The sequence below is a fragment of the Protopterus annectens genome, chromosome 13.part0 (assembly GCF_019279795.1).
Source record: "Protopterus annectens isolate FY-2018-M chromosome 13.part0, PAN1.0, whole genome shotgun sequence".
NCBI lineage: Eukaryota > Metazoa > Chordata > Ceratodontiformes > Protopteridae > Protopterus > Protopterus annectens.
Window position 1 is genome coordinate 1,233,724,721 of NC_056747.1, and position 19,778 is coordinate 1,233,744,498.

At 41.0% G+C, this 19,778-nt stretch overlaps 1 protein-coding gene across 1 annotated transcript in view; it reads right to left on the minus strand.

The window, feature by feature from the left end:
* Positions 1–19,778, minus strand: part of MYO1D (myosin ID) — a 2,136,961-nt gene that overhangs the window by 1,482,351 nt on the left and 634,832 nt on the right. Inside the window, exon 5 of the mRNA XM_044055239.1 lies at positions 6,353–6,406. Coding sequence (XP_043911174.1) covers positions 6,353–6,406 — 54 coding nt within the window. The remainder of the gene's footprint in view (positions 1–6,352; positions 6,407–19,778) is intronic.

The window sequence follows — 19,778 nt, forward strand, 5'->3', positions numbered from 1 at the left end:
ATTCTTCCAGCAGAGGTAATAGCCACTAAAAATATAAACGTCCTGGTCAGAAATTTAAGTTCACATTTCCCTGCTGGTTCAAAGGGGGAATGGATTAAGGTCTACAACAGAAGATTCAAATCCCATGGAGCAGTACAATCTTTATAAGGTGGTCTAAGTAAAATAGTACCTCTTAGAAAGGTCTTGCATATCTTAGTGGAAGTTAGAGAAGAAATATATTAGCGGAAGTTAGAGAAGAAATGTAGACTCCTACATGAAAGTTAGAGATACCTGCCAATTGAACTTTAATGGTCCAGGGCTAGCGCTCTCATTAAAAATTTCTGCTAAAAACTTTAAGACACTTTGTGTAGGGGGTGAAAAGGGATCAATATGTTTTTGATGGACCCAACAAACAAACCTCTTCCATTTACTCTTTTAGATGTTTCTAGTAGAAACTTTATAGGAAGACAAAAGTATATGACACACAGGAGACAAGGACATAGGTTGTCTGGCTATTAATGGAAGTGGAGACACCACATTTCAGGTTCCAGATATCCAGATGAATCATGCCTGTTGGGTGAGATGGTAGCTTTGGAATCCGATCTAGAATCCAAGGAGAGTAAAGAAGATGAAGCCAAAGGAAGGGGAACCAAACTTGTCAAGGCCAGTAAGGTGCAATGAGGATGACTTTGCTCTTCAACCTTGCATCTTTCTGCAGAAATTTGGGAATCAATGGAGTTGGTGGATATGCATAGAGAAGACCGGAGGGCCAATTATGGAGCAGACCATCTCTCAATGATTCTCCAGTTAGGGGGGTTATGGCAAAAAAAGCTGCTGCACTTGTTGTTTAGTGGAGACACAAAAAGACGCAGCAAGTTTGGCCCCATTGATGAAAAATTGCTTCCGTCACTTTCTTGTTGAGAGACCACTCACGAGGAAGTAGAATGGACCTGCTCAATTTGTCTGCTGTTATGTTGGACTTCCCCAGAGTGTGCATTGCTATCATAAAATGGTTGGATGAGATCACCCATTGCCATGCTCTGAGTGCTTCTCAACACTAGGGGTAAGATCTGGTTCCTCATTGCTTGTTGATGTACCAAACTACTGGCATACTGTCTGTCTGAATCATAATTATCCCCAGAGGTAAAGCATCCTGAAAGGCTTGGAATGCTAATAGCACTGCTCTGATCTCCAGGACATGTTTATGGAAATTGGCCTCCTCGGGGGACCAAGTGCCTTAGACTGTTTTCCCCAGGAAGTGCTCCCCCAACCTGGGATGTGTCCATGGTCACTATGGCCTTGGGTTGAGGGAAAATGAATGGACGACCTTGTAAAAACTGATCTGACCTTATCCACCGCGAAAGGTATCTTTTACATGCCTGTGTGATCCTTATTTGAACTGACATCCGCTGATAATGAGTTGACCACTGGAATGCTAGCATCCACTGATGAATTCTCACATATCTTGCTGGGGGACTAGAATTATAGCCAACGGCACTGACCCCAAGGGTTGAGGAATCAACCAGGCTGAAATTTTGGTAGTGTGAATCATTTTTGCGATCTGGAATTTCAATGTTTGTACTCTGGCTGAGGGAACTGAATCTGTTGCAGAAACTGTATTGAAATTTGCCCCTGTGAACTCCAGTTTTTGAGATCGTTATAACTGTGATTTGTTTTAGTTTATTGTAATTCCCAGAAGGGAACAAGTCCGGAGTACCTGGCCTCTCTCTATTATGAGAAAATGCCTGGTCAGAATAGTAATGAGCCAGTCGTCTAAATACCGAAACACCAGGAATCTCTGCAGTCTCAAGTGAGCTGCAACCACTGCCATACATTTGGTGAACACCCTGGGGGCTGTGGTGAGACCAAAGGACCGGGCTCTGAACTGGAAAAGCTGGCTACCAGTGAAAAGCACAAGAACCTTCTGGACTGCCTGTTCATTTTTATGTAATAGTAAGCATCTTGAAGGTCTGTCAAACACATCCAATGGTCCTTGCCTAGGAGTAGCAGGATGGACTGAACCATGACCATCAGAAACTTTGAGTGTCAAATTGACTTGTTCAGTTTGCTGAGATACAGAATTGGTCTGCAGTCCCCTGTTTTCTTTGGCACTAAAATGAATCTTTAGTAAGTTCTGGATCTTTTCTGGTCTGGTGGGACCTCTTGGACGACTCTTTTTCTATCAGCATTTGTTTTTTCCAGTGCTGCTGCTTTCCTCTGATTGGGTGGAACATCAGGAAACGTTTGTGAGGATGGTGGTGGAAGGGAAAAGGGAATTATATAACCTTTGTAAATAATCCTCTGCATCCAGGTATCTTTTGTGATATCTAGCCAGGCTCTCTGGTGTAGGGATAAATTATCCCCAAGTGCTTCCACAAAGGGACAATTGGGCCTCCTTTCATGAGCATTGATAGGGCCTGTCAGAAAATGTCTCTCTAGACCCTTGGTTTTGCAGACCACCTCTGCTGCATGAGCTGCATCTTCCATTAGCGTTCCCCCCTCTGCCTTTGGGGGCACCATCTCCACGTGAATCTTGGGAAGGACTCTGAGATTTTTTTGAACCACATTACCCACCCCCCTTCATTGATTACTAGAGATGGTCCTTTGATAGGTCAAATACGTAATCCTACAGCATAGAGTGTCTTTCCATCTTTTTCACACCTGGAGAGTATGTCTTTCACCTTGGGGCCAAATAAGGAAGATCTGTCAAAGGAAGCATTGATGAAAGAAGACTTGAACAGCTGTGCAAAGTCACACAAATGCATTCAGGTGTGTCTCCTTATTGACATGCTTGAATCCACTGCCCCTGAGGAAACCCTCAGCTGCATGAGAAATAAGCCTCATGGACGAATTTGAAATGGAATGAAGAGTCGCCAACTGCAGGACTTAAGTCTCTGCAGTAGTGGTCCCTGAAAGAGTATTTGACAGTTTCTTTATTAAATCTCTTTGCAACCTAGTGAAATATGCCAAATAATTCAGCGATCTAACAGCAAAAGTCACTGAAGCCTAGACACGCATTCGGGATCTGTCCAAAGCCCTGGACTCTCTATTAGGGGGATGGACAGTGGAACTTTGTCCTGTAAGTTCCTTCTTCTTGGCCACTGCCACAACCATGGCACCCACTGGTACTCCCTTACTCCAGTGTTCCCTTCCCATCAGAGGTGCTAGAATTCGGTCTGATCTCTTGGGGATAGGTTCAACTTCATCAGGTTCCTTCCATGCCTGCTGAGAAATCAAATCAATCATCAGCGGGTGGAGTTACTCAGGAGGTAGATGGGCCAGATCCAAATACCTCCAGAAACACTGATTCCCCTGGAGAAAGATGTTGGGAGGACCAACCACCCCATTGCTTGAGAATCTCCAGAATGTCTCCAAATTAAGCATCTTCAGGTGGTGATCTAGGGGATCCTACCCCTTCATCAAAATCAGTGTCTTTTGTGATAAATTCATGTGGGGAAGCCAAGTCCTTTCTTTTGCACTTTCTCTTTCTGGGTACTTCCTAGGTCAGATGTTCTGGGGAAGTGTCAGAAGAGACGGTGATACCTTGCTGGTTAGTCTGGAGGGGTTGGACTGGTTGCCCTGTGGACTTGAATGTCGAGGCTCACAGCGCAGAGACACATAAGATGTTGAAGGAGGATCTGAAGTGGAATGGGGAAAGACTGTCCGTCCCACCAAAGCAGGAACAGTCTTACTCAAAGGCAGACCATCCTGGGGAGAAAGAAACAGATGGAGCTTCTTCCCCACTGGCTCCATCTGCCCCAAAGGCAATCTACCTGAGGCAGAAGTCAGAGCCAAGCTGCCCAAGGCGGAGGCTCCGAGGGGTAGAGATGGGTCCAAAAACTGCAGAGTCAACTCCTACACCTCAGATCTGACCAGTATGCTTCGGCTACAACAGCCATTTGGCTCAGAACTCTCTGGAGCTGGGATGCTCAGAGAAACCCTTGGATCCAAACACCACTATCCTTGGATCCAATCCAGATGGTCTTGGCAAACTCAGATCCAAGGATTCTGAAACATAACAAAATGCCGAATTGGAGAAGGAGCCGATACTGGAAGGGTAGAGATGGATAAGGCTTCCTGACCTGAGGGGGTAGGAGAATCCCCATCTGTATCTGCACTGAGAGAAACTTCCTCATCATTCTATCCATGTCGGCTTTGGTGAGGCTCCTGGAAGAATGAAATGAAGCAATAGCAGGTGATTTGGAATGTCGTCTTTCAAGGAAGGGAGATGGAACTTGGTCTACAGAGATAAGAGTATCAGATCTGAGGAAGTACCTTAAGACCCAAAGGACTTGGATTAGGTTCATAGATTAGATTAGGTCCATAGATTTGTACTAGGCAAAGTGCCCTTATGGGCCATTTTAAACCTAGCCAATTATCCCATGTGAGAATCAAACCTTGCACCTTGTGTTTGTAAGGTAAACACCTTAATCATTATGCCATCCTCCCACCCCATTTTAGGTGATTGGGGATGTCTTGGAGACTGACTGCTTCTGACCCATCCTGGACTTTTTGTGTGGAGACTCCACTGAGGACAGATTCGAAGAAACCATTTTTTTTTTTTTACCTACTTTTCAGGTAGACTAATTTTATCTCCAGCTATAATGTTTGTCTGCATCTAACTGCAATGTCAGTTGTTTGTACCTAATTTAATTACTATCTACTGTGCAATTTGTAATTCATGACAATGATGTTTCACATTGTACATGCTACTGGAGCTTTTCTCCCTTGGCCTCTGCTGAAAATGGATTTTTGAACCAGTGGACCTTCCCTGTCAACAACAATAATAATAATAATAATAATTTTAAGGGACTTTTTAGAGGATCCTTAGAATGTACCTTGTGTGTGTGTGTGTGTGTGTGTGTGTGTGTGTGTGTGTTGGGGGGGGGGTAAGACCCAGATATGGCTTCAGACAATCTGGTAGGCAGTAATCCTTTAAGAATCAATTTGTTTTTACAGTCTGCTATTTCTCACAAAATAAAAATCTTGCAAACACATTCCACATTAAGATGTTCTGGGCCTAAACAACAGAAGCAGAGGTCATGAGCATCAGAATAAGGTAGCTATATGGTCACATTTCCTGCACTTTTTAAATCTTTTTTCAGACATGATGGAGAAGGAAAGATAGCAAGAAAAACAACAGAAAAAAAACAAGTTATATGAAAAGGGTAAGGAGGAATGAAAAAGAGAAAAAAGAAAAGGGGTACCAAAAATATTATGAAGGAATACACCAATGGTGTAAGAGGAAGGTTTTACATATAAAGTTTTAAATTCTTAAAAAATACCAGCAATGGTATGAAAGAAAGAAAAACACTAAGCGTACACAGGAGTAAAGAAAAAGGAAAAAAAATATTTAAATAGCACTAATCTCTAAATTCGCTTGAGAACAAAGCTGACCACGTCTATAAGCGAAAAGCGGCAAACAAGATCTGAAGTATGTTACGGATTGATGCGTTATGGGTAAGGAGGAGCTCGAGAGTTTCAGTTGGCCATGAGCTACAGTAACAGCCAAGTCAGATCCGAGGTTCGGATCCAAACTCAGTGGTTGAGGAATGAATGAAAATTGACAATGTAAGATCAAAGGTTAATATCTGCACGAAAAGTCTGATTTCGGACAAGAAAATGAAAGATAATGATATGTTGTATAGACTTGCAGATTAGAGCATTTTTTTTTTTGCTCTCTTTCCCCACTGTCTTTTGATCATCAGCCCTCCCCCCAAGTGAATCAGTAAGGCGAAGATCCTCTGAAAGGGTCATCATTCAGACAACCATCTGGGATAGTTTGAGATTTTTTATTGTTTTTGCAAACCATATCCACACATTTAGTGAAATGCCAGGGAGGGATATGCAATGGGCTGACCATAGTGGATGCCATCTTATTCCAGAAGGAGAGTTCCCACTACAGCTGTGCCTGTCCCTTTGAAGCAAGAGCAGTGTTTTTTTTTCCAGTGAAATTGCACTGTGAAGTGTGCTCCCAAGTGCAAGCAACAGGAGAGGCAAGATGGTCACAGTCTTTCATGCCTACCCTTCTCTGCCTCAGTGTCATTGAATCAGAAGATGAAACCCATCCAAAATGTTGACAAATAAGGTTGCTAAAGCCAAGTCTTCAGTGCTATTCCTGAAAGAATTTATTCAGGTGTGAAATGGTTAATTAGCTGTTTAATTTTACAACTTTAGATCACATGCAGCATCAGTGCCAGCAATAAACTTGGGTTTAAAATGTACAGAAGTATACAAAACATGTTATTCAATTTGCACATCGATGAGGTGTTTGAATAAGACAGCTCCCAGACAGTCTGAGACATGCACACACATACACAAACACACCAAATTAATATTATTATTATATAAAGTACAAAAAAATCCAACGCACCTGGTAGAAAGAGTGAAAACTTCTTTCTCCTGCTTGCTGCACAATAACTCGAGACTGTTGGTGAATTAAAAAAAGACAGTTTTTTTAAGAGCACAAAACATTGCTGATTTATTTTCTAGCTAGTTCCAAATTCTACCCATGATTAGGATCACAGTGCATGGACAGCTACTTACACAATAAAATAGATAATCTGCTGCAGCAGACACAGCGGCAGTCTTGTCCCTTTACCAGCAAAGGATTAGTAAGTGTTATAAGCAAAATACCAAGGCAAGTGCCTCTGCCTTCACTGTCATTATTCTGCCTAGGGCGATGGGGCTTAACATTGCATTTTCTTAACTAGGATACAAGGACTCATACACAGAAAGGAGCACATACTCAAAAAAGCAAATAGTGTTCAGATGGAACAGATAACCTACTTATTACAGGCAATGCGTAAACACTAGCAGTAATAAGATATGCCTTTCATGACATTATTGGCAAAAAAAATGAATGCAAGTGGTTGAATGAACAAGGTTATCTTTACTGCTATCACTGATCTGTTTATATAAATATCCTTTCTGTACTTACATGGTCTTGGACACCAGCATCATCTATGAACCAGGCTTCAGTGCGCTTATAGTAACACACTCAAAATGCAGTCACATCCTTGGCTGTCATGCAGGGTTTGAGCAGTGAACATCAGCAACAAATCAAATTCAATATCAAGTAAAGATGCAGGGGCTGTGCTTACCACTGTTCCCTACATTAAATGCACTCCACACAAGCACTAAACTTTAGAAACACAGCTTCAAGTCAAACATATGAAAACTGAACATGTTTATTAAACATTCATTAGGTCAAAGTATATACGACCAATTAAGTTAATTAATATCTGAAAACTGCACAGGTGTACTGAGCCTTCTTGACCATTTTCAGATAAGAAACTGGGAGAATTACACAGAAAAAAGTATGAATACCCCGGTAAAGAATTAAACACTGATCAAATAAAACTAATGACAAAAAAATTACGCAATAACTATAACATTCATGCAATGCAATCATTTTAATAATTTCCAAACAGAACCTGGACTACAGACTTAATTAAAACTTCAATATACACAATGGGAAATAAACGTGCGTTTAACAAAATAATGGCTAGATGACAAGAACTGAAAAGTAAACTAATTACGTCAAGATGTACAGTTTGACAGATCAGTACTAGTAGTAGTAGTACAGTAGTTGAACTTTGGGAGGGTTAATGAGAATGGAAGAAATGATTAGCTGTTAGAGCTCCAGAAATAGTACAACTCTACTATTCTGGAATACTCTTCCAAAGTAATTGTTCTTGGAAGGAGCACATTTTTTGATAAGGAGATGAATATCAATGGTATTCTTAAAGAAAGAATGTGCAACAAAGTGATATGATTTAGTTATTGAAGAACAACTTACTAGTTAGAAAAGGAACACCATTCACAATGCAAATGACTCAAGCCGATCCAAGATAAATCCTGCATTTGGTTAAGTATCCGAAAATTCCACAGAACTCACAGGTCCCAAGAATGGGTGTTACACTACTTCGTTAGTTAACAACACTTTACAGCAGCCTGAAACAGCTCATGGGATAGTGGCAACATATGCCGGTTACATGGTGTAGAGAGACAAGGCAATGAAGGCAGTCCACGGGATATGTGATCAAGTAGGGATCTGGGTGCTAGAGGAGATGATCTGGGAGGATAGCAGTGTCTGACCTCACTTCAGTCATACAGTGGGGAGGGTGGACAGCCCAGTACCTTGCATTGCTGACTGAAAGCAGAGGCATGAAGAAGCACCAGGTAGCACTAAAGGCCAAAAATGTGCTGCTGATGGGTTCTACACATGCATAGAAATGTGTAGTACTTGCATATTATCGCAACCAGATTTGTAACCTCGTCTAAAGTATAATGCATTCTCTGGTTTGCAATAAATTCAGTCCTTTCCATTTAGTAGAACTGAAATGAAGGACAGAATATTGTTACCTAGCTGTAGTTAAGGAAAAATAAGTAAGTTGTGCCTGTGTTTGTGGGGAGGAAGTTGCTGACTGGCATAATTTTTTCGCAACCATGTTGCAAGCGAGTTAACATCAGTTTTACACACAGTTTTTCACAGCTTCTGATCACTTTCAGAAGCACAACAGTGAAATCCTCCTTGAAGGGAAAGCTGTGTATAAAATTGATGTTAACCTACCGTTCAGAGTTCTTTACAGCAGCAGAATGCAGGATTCCAGATTGGAGGCTAATATCTGAAGACTGAGTTGCTCAGTCCGTCTATCAGAAAAACGGAAAAGCCATATGTGTTCAATAGACATCACAGGTACTATTAGGAAAGTAGAACAGAAATTTGGACAGTACTCTTTTAACACTATCACAAAAAGCCTAAGGAGCTTGACTTTCCAGATCCTGTTTAAAACATATAGGGGATTACAGTTTCCCTGATTTTGTGGTCAGTGTAGTAGAGCACATGGTTCTACGTTGTCTTTAAAACAAACGCATGCCTGAAAAAAAGTTGTCCCTCTCGCAGTTGGTTGCCAAAGTCCTGCTTCCATTTCTTTTTCCTGGTCCTGTTAAACCAGCAAACCTAATTAGGAGCTGATGGACACCTTTTTACTTAAACAGTCCTTTCGCGAAAACATTATGACTTGCCTAACGTTACAAATCTGGTTGAGATAATATGCAAGGACCAAATGTGCATATACAATGTCACCAATACTGTGGGGTGTAATCATCAGGCTGTCACTGGAACAGGGGAATTAGAGCTAAGCAGAAAACCCTGAAGGCTGCCTGGATGATGACCTCCTACAACTGGTTCTTACCCAAAGAGGAACAAACAGCTCTGTCAGTTACAGGACAGCTGCTGAGTGATAAACAGCAGTGTTAAAAAGAATTAGAAGAATGGCATATTGGCGAGTGCAGAGATGTCCATCTCTTGCAGATGAAAGGACTGCTGTAACAACGTGTGAAACATAGATGATAATGGCAGTAACAAGGCAAGGTGCGACTGATGCTGATGCTGTCTATGATGGTAAAAAGAAGAAAACTAACAAGGTGCCACACCTAAAGGTTACGCCCACTTCCACTGTTCAGAAATTCCATAATCAGATTTGCAGGTTTTTGACATATCTGTTAACTGCTTTATAAATAAAATGCAATCCCCCCCAGTGGGTAACATGGGCACCCATGTCACCAAAGTGGTGTCTTATGCGCTCCCCATAATGAATGCATGCTTCCACACACACATCTCCTGACAGCTATCATTTCCAGTTTGGGATCACCAAGTCCACATCACCTGATCTTATGCCCACTGTAAATATACCCAGCCTCTGCTTGCATGGAAACAACTGATCTGTGACACTATTGCCTTCCTCTAGGATGGGTGGTCTGGTGCAAGTTGCTGGACATGAGTACTTGTTTCATAAAGATAAACAAGCTAGCATACTAACAAAAAAAATGTATATCCCTTTCTTACACAATATTTCAAACAAATGCAACCCTGATCACACTTACAGCCAGTGGGAGATCTGCCGGCAAAATCTTCTTAAAACAAGTAGCAATGGTCACTTATGAGACATATGAGAGTAAATACCACATAGAATGCTGAACAGTGGCTTTGCAGCCCTTCCAGGGAGACAGACATGATGAAAATCCTTCATGCTCACAGAGAATGTCATCACAACCCAGTCACACAACAGCATGAATCTTTTACAGGTGATATATCCTCTGCGCTGGCCAAACTAATGACAGTCACCTGAATGTACTAAATTTATCCTATCTTTTGGAATAAAATATGAAACAAGCTGAAATGAACTTCCACTATCAGGAATAAAGAAGCTGTCCAAACATTTGGAATATATCTGGTGGTGGTGGAAGTAGGGAGAGTTCCTTGCTTGCAGTAAAAGGGGCACTCCAAGTGATAAAAGAAGGGGTAAAGTACACATTACGGAGAACAGAGTTTTTATTGTTCCAAGGAATGAATAGTTCAGACAGGCATATAATAAACAAGTTGAACAAATATTCCTGCAAACATTATAATTAAAGTTAATATAAATGTGTGTGCATATACACACACAGATCTATAAATACACACACACATATATATATATATATATATATATATATATATATATATGTGTGTGTGTATACACACACACACACACACACACACACACACACACACACACACACAGATGCAACTATAACCATAGCTTTTCACTGAATATTCAATTCATTTAAAGTCAAATCATATAAAATTTTCTTTGTTGAAACCTCTCTTCATCAAATCACAATTCATTGAAAACATTCTACACAACAAATATACCATATAAAATCAATTTTTTGCAGGGGCAAGCTCCTCTGAACCCCCAATGTCGGGGAGAGGAGCTTTGCCCCCAACAAACTTATATATACGAGCTCCACAGTTGCACAACCATGGAGAAAAGAAAAAACAGAACACATAGTGAATCAGTGTTGGCACAAAAACACAACCGTCGACAAATTTGGGGAACAACATTATGGTAGTCATTACCAATTCACACAATCTTGCAAACACTCTCCTCTAATGACTGTTATACCAAAAATACTACACCTTCACACACAATATATATACTTCTACAGTTTTCAGTGAAATATGATTTGATTAAAAGTTTTGATGAAAAGAGTTTTAGATGAAACGTTTTAGATGATTTGACTGTCAATGAACTGAGCATTCAGTGAAAAGCTATACTCCCCCCACCCACACACACACACACACATATATATATATATATATATATATATATATATATATATATATATATATATATATATATATTTATTTATGGATCTACTTCACAAGTTCGAAAATCCGAAATAACCGAAGATGAATTTGCAGAGATGAAAAGAGCAAAACTTTAATTTACCGAACAGTAAATGTTTACTAGGGTAAGTAAACCCTTCCCCAACAGTTATGTAAAAACATAACACAATGTATCAAACCAACCCACCCCCAACTATATATACCAACTCCAGGATCGCACTACAGTGGAGAAAAGAGCATAGTCCCCAATATTGGGCAAGTGTTTATTTACCCTGAGAAACACTTTACCATTCGGTAAATTAAATTTTTGCTCTTTTCTTCTTGGCAAATTCATCTTTGGTTATTTTCGATTTTGGCCTTGTGAAGGGGATTCATATATATATATATATATATATATATATATATATACGAAAAACAAAATAAGGTGCATGAACCAATGTAGGTGCTGCAGAGCAAAAATACAGCACAAACAAAACACTCCAGCACTCAAAAGTGAAATACCATTTAATCTATAAGTCCATCAATGTATTCTTTAAAAAATACAGCCTCCAGCCAACATGACAAAACACAGACCAGGTTTGCAATAGTGTCATCAGTGTAATCAAGCATGCACTTCGTATTCTTTTAAATAAACCTTTCATAAAAAGGCAGACCCCATATTCCAAAAAATACACTGAATTCCTACATATATAAAGTATATATAATACAAAAAATTTGGTACTTACGTATTATCGCAACCAGATTTTCGCAGTTGCGGTAATATGCTTGTTGGCCCAAAAACGGATTGTGGGAGTAAAGTTAAGGTTAAATTTGATGTTTTCTATGGATACAACCTATTTTTCTCACAAATTCATAAGCAAAATTAATGTGGAAATGTGAATCCTGTTTGCGTACTTCAAAACTGGTTACACTGCTGTCATTCTGCTGGAAATGAAACGAGAACACCTGGGAAATGTTTGGTTGAACTGCTGCCGTACTGCAAGAAGGATTATTCCAAAGTTGACAATACATTTTTTTCAGAGAATAAGATATCAAGAGCAGCAAATTTTGGGGGTAAATTATTGGCTTTATTTTACAAACATTTGAAAAGAATTTAAGTTAAAGAGAAGAACAAATAGATAAAGTACTTGTACAACAGAGGCTAAACGTAATATTACATGTGCTGTTAGGTGTAAGATAAACATGTATGGAGTATCTGACAGTACCGGATGATTTTTTTGTTTTCAGATGGATAGTAGTTACTGTTTGAATGTTTTCTGGATGGTTTGGACAGCATACTTGTGGATGTTTTGAGCAGCATATTTGTGGATGTTTTCTGGATGTTTTGGACAGCATACTTGTGGATATTTTCTGGATGTTTTAGGGCCGCATACTTGTGGATTGTTCAGTCGCAGGTGTATCATGAGTGACATGATGTCGGGAAATGGCATAACTTCAAACAGTCATTTTTTAAACTGTACACTGTTCTTCCTGCCTAAACAATGTCTTTTCATAAAGTTAACATTGCCACTGTAATTCTGCATACATTTCTGGTTACATTCACACACCAGGAAGCAAATGGTATTATCACAAAAATCTGGTTGCGATAATACGTAAGTACCAAAAATTCATATAAATATATATTCTTTGCACAAAAGGAGAACCTTCTATAATTATACTCACACCTATAGACCTAAAAATATAGATACACTCTAATATATGTATAAAAATATACAAATGTACACATAGATATTAATGTGCACGCAAACATAAATACTCTTGTACAAAAAATACACATATATATTTATATGAGAGTACATATCAAAATACAGATATAAAAATAACATCAGTATAAATCAGGGCAAGATGAAACAAACTCGTCTATCAATGAATACATTCAAATCAATCCGTATATATTATTTATTATTTCCAGTTTGATTACCGGGGAAGTCCACTGGGCCCAGAGATTCTGTTTTCAGTGGAGGCCCAGGGAGAAAAGGTCCATGAAACAAGTTACAGTAAAGATGATAGTCCAATAAAAATAAAAATACAAGTACAAATACATATCAAATAATTCAAAGCGTGAGCAATATTGACCGTAGTGGAAAAATATTGTGTAGATAAATTTTAACAAAATCACAAAGTTAAAGTCAAAAGCTATTTACAGAGTGTGAGAGATCGTTTGGGAATTAGCTATAGAAGGTTATAGCCAGCTATAAGGTGCTTAGGCACTCAGGAGGATACCCTCCCAGGGGCTTTTGCTAAAAAGAGTTCTAGGTAGGGAGAATGCAGTTACATTTCCATTTGGAGAAGAGGTAGGTGTAAAGCTCAGTTTTGAAGTTGTTTGTGTTTAACATTGTTCTTAGTGTGGAAGGGAGAAAGTTCCATTTCTTACCTAAGAAGGAGGAGAAGAGAAGTTGTCCAGCAGGACGTTTAGGTTTGTGGACAGTAATTAAGTTTTGGTGTTCAGATCTGAGAGTTCTATTTGGGATGTATGGAGGAAGGATGTTAGTTAGAGCGGGGCATTTGGTTGGATTAAATATTAGTCTATGTGCTGTAGTGAGCTGGAGGAAGTCCAGGTAATTTGTGAATTCTAACCAGTTGAGGGATTGGAGGGTAACACACTGATGAGTGGAATGTTTGGCTTTGGTGGCAAACTTAGAAATTTTGTTATAACAGCTTTCAAGTTTGGAAGTGATGGAAGAGGATAGGTTAGTTAGTTAGCGGGGCGCCGTACAGAAGGGATGGAAGGAGGTAAGAGGAGGCCACAGTATGCCTGGTAGAAGTAGAGAGGAAGTGGTTATTCCTGTATAGCATACCTAGTTTTTGGTAGGTTTTCTTTATATTTTTCTGAATATGGATGTCAAACTTGAGGTGTTCGTCTATAGTTACACCAAGTAGTTTGGCAAAGAGAACAACTCTGATGGGAGAGTTGCTTTGGCTAAGGACTTGGAAGGAATTTTTATCAAAAGAGAAAGATTTTGAGGGTGTGAACAGTAGTATTTTAGATTTATTAGCATTGAGAGAAAGGTAATTTTGGTGCATGTATGCGTGTGTATTTTATATATATATATATATATATATATATATATATATATATATATATACACACACATACATACATAGGGTTTATATTAGATCACTGAATGCTTAAAAAAGCAAATTATGATTAATCGACCCTAAGTAAGCGAAAGCTTACAATTTCGAACTGTCAGAACAGCGATTTTTTTTTCCTAAGGAAAAAAAAAAAAAAAATCGCTGTTCCAACAAAAAAAAATACTTTAAATATTACATTAAGTGGGGGGCTTCACCACCCCACCCCCACTTAAATATACCAACTCCAAGACTGCACTACAGTGCCGAAAACGGCAAAGTAACAAAGTAGCCAGGCAAATTCTTTCCCAGGGAAAGAATTTGCTTAAAAGCCACTTTGATATTTTGCCATTTCAGGCTTTTGAGATTGACCAAGACGCATTCGTAAGAATGCATCTTCGGTCTTCTAATAGGGAACTTATAGATACATACACACACATATATACTCATGCCGATATGTTTGTGTTCATAGTAATAATAATAAAATATATATATGTGTGTGTGTGTGTGCGTGTGTGTGTGCAAACATACACACCCACATATATGCAAACAACACTTCTACCAATCATCATTTAAACCTGGCTTATACATAGCTCCAAGGTTCACAAACCACAGTTTCTACATACGATCCAACAAATTATGTTTATAAGAATTAGTGAAACCCATTCCACTAACACATTCAAGTCCTCTTAAAGGTGTATGTAGGGGCAGACTTAGCCCCAAGGGGTCTTTGAGTTTATGTCGAGCCTGGCTTGGGTAAGGGAGATGAAAGTTTTATTAATAAATGGAGGAAAATTCAAACGACTGCCTCTAGGATGTTTTTGGAGATGCTAATTGACTATTGTGAGAAGTCATAATAAGAAACATTTCTGCTCTAAGAAGAAACAGACAAAAGCCAAGCAGGTTTTGAGTGCTTTCGTCCTTTATTGATATGTAGGACTTCATCAGAATGCCATGGGTCAAGCTCAATGCCAAGAAACAAGAAGTTATGTACTCACCATAACGTTCGATGCATGTAGTCCATCTCGCCTCACATTCTTACCCGTGGGTTCGGAGCCGAATATTGGCTCAGACTCGGCCAAACTTTTCTAGCTGGAAGTCTTCTATTAGCTGGGCTAAGAAGGTATCCCATGCTGCACTGCTCCATATCCCCAGATCTAATTTGCTGCGAACACACACTCATACCCCATGCATAACAACATCCAAGTAAAGAAGAATAAACTAAAGGTGAAGGGAACTCTAAAAACCACACCTAACCTCCAGATCCTCCAGGAAGGGGGAAGGTGGGAGGGCAAGTAAGAATGTGAGGCGAGATGGACTACATACATCGAACGTTATGGTGAGTACATAACTTCTTGATGTTATGTAGTCCAATCTTGCCTACATTCTTACCCGTGGGATAGCGTCCCCAGCACCTACATCCCGGGAGGCTCAGAGGAAGATACTCCTGAGTACTGTGGAACCAAAGGAAGACCTGCCCCTAGATACCACGTCCAGCTTGTAATGAGTAACAAATGTGTGAGAAGATGCCCAGGTAGCTTGCCGCACAAATATCATCCATAGACAGTCTGGCTTGATAGGCTGTAGATGTAGATACAGCCCGAGTAGAGTGAGCCTTGACTGGAAACGGTAGGTCCTTACCTCCTGAGGAATAAGTGAAAGAGATGCAATTTGATATCCACCTGGATAGGGTGATTTTGGAGACAGGGGACCCAATTCTGTTTTCCGAAAAGGAGACAAATATTTGATCAGATTTTCTGAGATCTTTGGTTCGGTGCAGATAGAAACGTAACTGTCTGTGTACATCCAATTGATGAAATTTAAATTCTGCCTTGTTTGAAAATTTTGGAAAAAACACTGGCAACTCAATAGATTGATTAAGATTAGATATGGAAGCCACTTTAGGAAGAAAGGAAGGGTTTGGTCTAAGAGAAACCCTGTCCTTATGAAAGATCAAGTATGGAGGTTTGATAGAAAGAGCTTGAATTTCTGAAACTCGCCTGGCCGATGTGATGGCTATTAAAAAGGCAGTTTTCCAGGTCAAGAATTTTAAGTCACAGGTAGCTGCAGGCTCAAAGGCTGGTGAAGTAAGGGCTTGCAGAACAAAATTTAGATCCCAGGGCATGATTGGCTCTGAGACCGGAGGACGGAGTAACAAAGTGCCCTTCAGGAAAGCCTTACAGAGTCTGTGAGCCATAAGACTAGGCTCATTTGCAACATGAAAATTAGAAATCGCTGCCAATTGAACTTTAATGGTAGCGGATGCTCTGCCCTGCTGGAAGAGCATAGACAAAAACTCCAAGACTGAAGCAATTGGGGCTGTGTAAGGGTCAATTCCTTGGGCATGAGCCCAAATAGAAAACCTCTTCCATTTGCTAGAATAAATCTTCCTAGCAGAGGGCTTATGAGAGGAAGATAAAATATGAACTACCTCAGGTGAAAAGTGATGAAGCCTAACTAACGACGGAAGTGGAGTAGCCAAGGCTGTCAACCAGAGGGTCCGCAGACAGGGGTGGAACTGTACCGACATGTGTGTCAGTAAGTCTGGTTGTGGGTCCAGAGTCCAAGGTGTGTCCACAATGTAGGGATGGAGAAAGGGGAACCAGACTTGACGAGGCCAGTGTGGAGCAATCAGAATCATTCTGCTTCCCAAGGATTGTGCTTGCTGAATCACTTTTGATAGCAAGGGAAACGGAGGGAAAGCATAAAGCAGACCGGAGGGCCAATCGTGGACTAGAGCGTCCCTGGGTGACTCCCCCTGTGGAGGGATCAGCATGAAGTAGCTGCTGCATTTGGTATTGAGGGGGCTGGAAAAAAAGGTCATAGCAAGGCTGACCCCATCTGCTGAAGATTTGTTCTGCAACTAGACGATTCAGGGACCACTCGTAAGGCATCAGAATAGCTCTGCTTATCCTGTCTGCTATCACATTGGACTTTCCCAAAATGTGCGTTGCCATCAGAAACAGTTGGGAAGATACTGCCCACTGCCACACTTGCATGGCCTCTCTGCACAGGGGGTATGATCTGGTTCCTCCCTGCTTGTTCAGATACCACACCACTGACATATTGCCCGAGTGTATTGCAATAGTCCCGAGAGGTAGAAAGCTCTGAAGTGCCTGCAACGCAAGTAGCACCGCTCTCATCTCTAGGACGTTGATATGCAGATGTATCTCGTGGTCTTGCCACATGCCTTGACTGTCCTGCCGAGATAATGCCTCCCCACCCCATCTGGGAGGCATCCGTGGTCACTGTGGCAACCGGAGGTGGTGGAACGAAGGGTTTTCCCCTGTCCAGATTGTTGGTGCAAAGCCACCAACTGAGATCCTGTTTGCATCTGTCCGTGAGCAAAATAGGGTGGGAAAGTGGAAGTTTCTGGAGAGACCATTGAGCAAAGAGGAGCCATTGAAGGAGCCTCATGTGCAATCTCGCTACAGGGACTAACATAATTGTTGCTGCCATAGTCCCCAGGAGTTGGAGAACCCATCTTGCCTTCACTTTCCTCATGGGTAGCAGGGCGTGCCCCTGTTGCTGTAAGACCCTGATTCTTTCCTGCGGTAGAAAGGCTCACATTTGAATGGTGTCTAGCTCTGCACCTATAAAAATGACACACTGTGAGGGCAACAAGGCAGATTTTTCCCAGTTCAGTGTTATGCCCAACTGTTGACAGAGAGTGATGGTAGCGTCCCTGGTTTGGATTAGTAGATGCCTGGTGGGGGCGGTAAGGAGCCAGTCATCCAGATACAGAAAAACTTGGAATCCTTGATGTCTCAAGTGAGCTGTCACCACCGCCATACACTTGGTGAACACCCTGGGGGCTGTGGTGAGACCAAAGGGCAGGGCTAGAAACTGGAAATGACTGGCTCCTAGTCGGATGCGTAGTGACTCCTGGATGCCCTGTCCATTTTGATATGGTAGTAAGCATCCTTGAGGTCGATGGAGCACATCCATACTTCTTTTCCCAACAATGGGAGAATCGATTGTAGTGCGACCATACGAAACTTGGACTTTTGTACATAGTTGTTCAGTTGGCTGAGATCTAATATGGGTCTCAGGTCCCCTGTTCTTTTCGGCACCAAAAAGAATTTTGAGTAAGTCCCTAATCTGATCTGGTCTGAGGGGACATGCTGAATGGCTCCTTTTCCTAGCAGCTTTGAAACCTCTGAAGCTGCGTGATCTCTTTGACTGGGTGGAATGTCTGGGATTTTTCTGACCGGAGGGGGCTCTGATGAAAAGGGGATGACATAACCTCCGGAAATTATTCGTAATACCCATCGGTCCTGGGTGATGCTTTGCCAGGCTTCCGGGTATAACGATATTCAACCCCCGACTGGCTCCGGAAATGCACAGTTGGGCATCCCATCAGGAACGACGGTAGGGAGAGCAGTGAAAGGAATCACGTTCTCCTGAATTGCGGAGGCCCCTTCTGCCTCTAGGGCGGAGTCTCCCTGAATAACCTCCCCCTCCTCTGCCTCTGGAGGGGGACTCACCTTGTGCACCGGGAAAAAAAATCTCTGTGATTTTTTGAACCACATCTTCCCACACCTCTGGGCCTTGGGGTAAGGCCTAGAGGGAAGGGAAAAACAGACCCCTACAGCAGACAGTGTCTTTCCCTCTTGCTCACACCTGGTGAGGGTGTCTTTCACCTTGGTTCCAAACAAAGAAGAACCATCAAAGGGGGCATCAGTGAAAGAAGACTTGAAGGCCTACGCGAAATGACAAAGGCGCATTCAGGCTTGCCTTCTAAGGGTGACTCCTGAGCTTGCTGCCCTACTCGCTCCCTATGATAATGTCCCAGTTACTTGTAATAATATTTTTAATAGCAGGCATGTCACTGCTGATGGGAATAGGAAAACTTAAAGTCCTATCAGTTATCACAATGTCTTTAACAGCCGGTACAAAACCAGCTTTAAGTATAGCCTTGAAATCTGAGCTTGCTTCTAAGTTAGATGTCCTACAGGGTTTTGAAAAAGAGAAGGATTATATGGAAATGTATGACAATTATGCAGGTGAAATGAAAGTTTCTGAGAAAGACTTAAGGGCTCAGAAAATAAAGAAATTTAATAGGGACTTGGGGGACATAAAGGGGAATGTTATGTTTTCTTGGAAGAAGAATAAGCGGGGTATGCATTTTTCTGACATGGAGAAAAAGGGTGCCAGATTAAAATCCAAGCGATTCACTCTATTTTAAAGAAAGTGAGCAATTCTAGTAATACTGAGTCAAGTGCTTCGGACATTTCCTCTAATCCCTCCAATACTGATATTGAACTTGATTTTGGTGATGGTAGAGACATTAACTAACCTATTCAGTCTCCTACATAATAAAGATCTACGAATAAGGGCCCTTTAGATGAGCCATTCACAAGGAATTCTTTATTAGTGGCTAGTAGTTGCCATGCTAGATATACCATTTTGAATATTCCGAAGGCCCAATTTCTTAGACACATTTGTAGTGATGAAAATGATTTTCAGCTGGAAGAGGTTAAGATGGAAAACAGGTTTAAATCAAGGGGCTATGATGCTAGTCTGGTTAAATAGGCTGGTGCCTGGG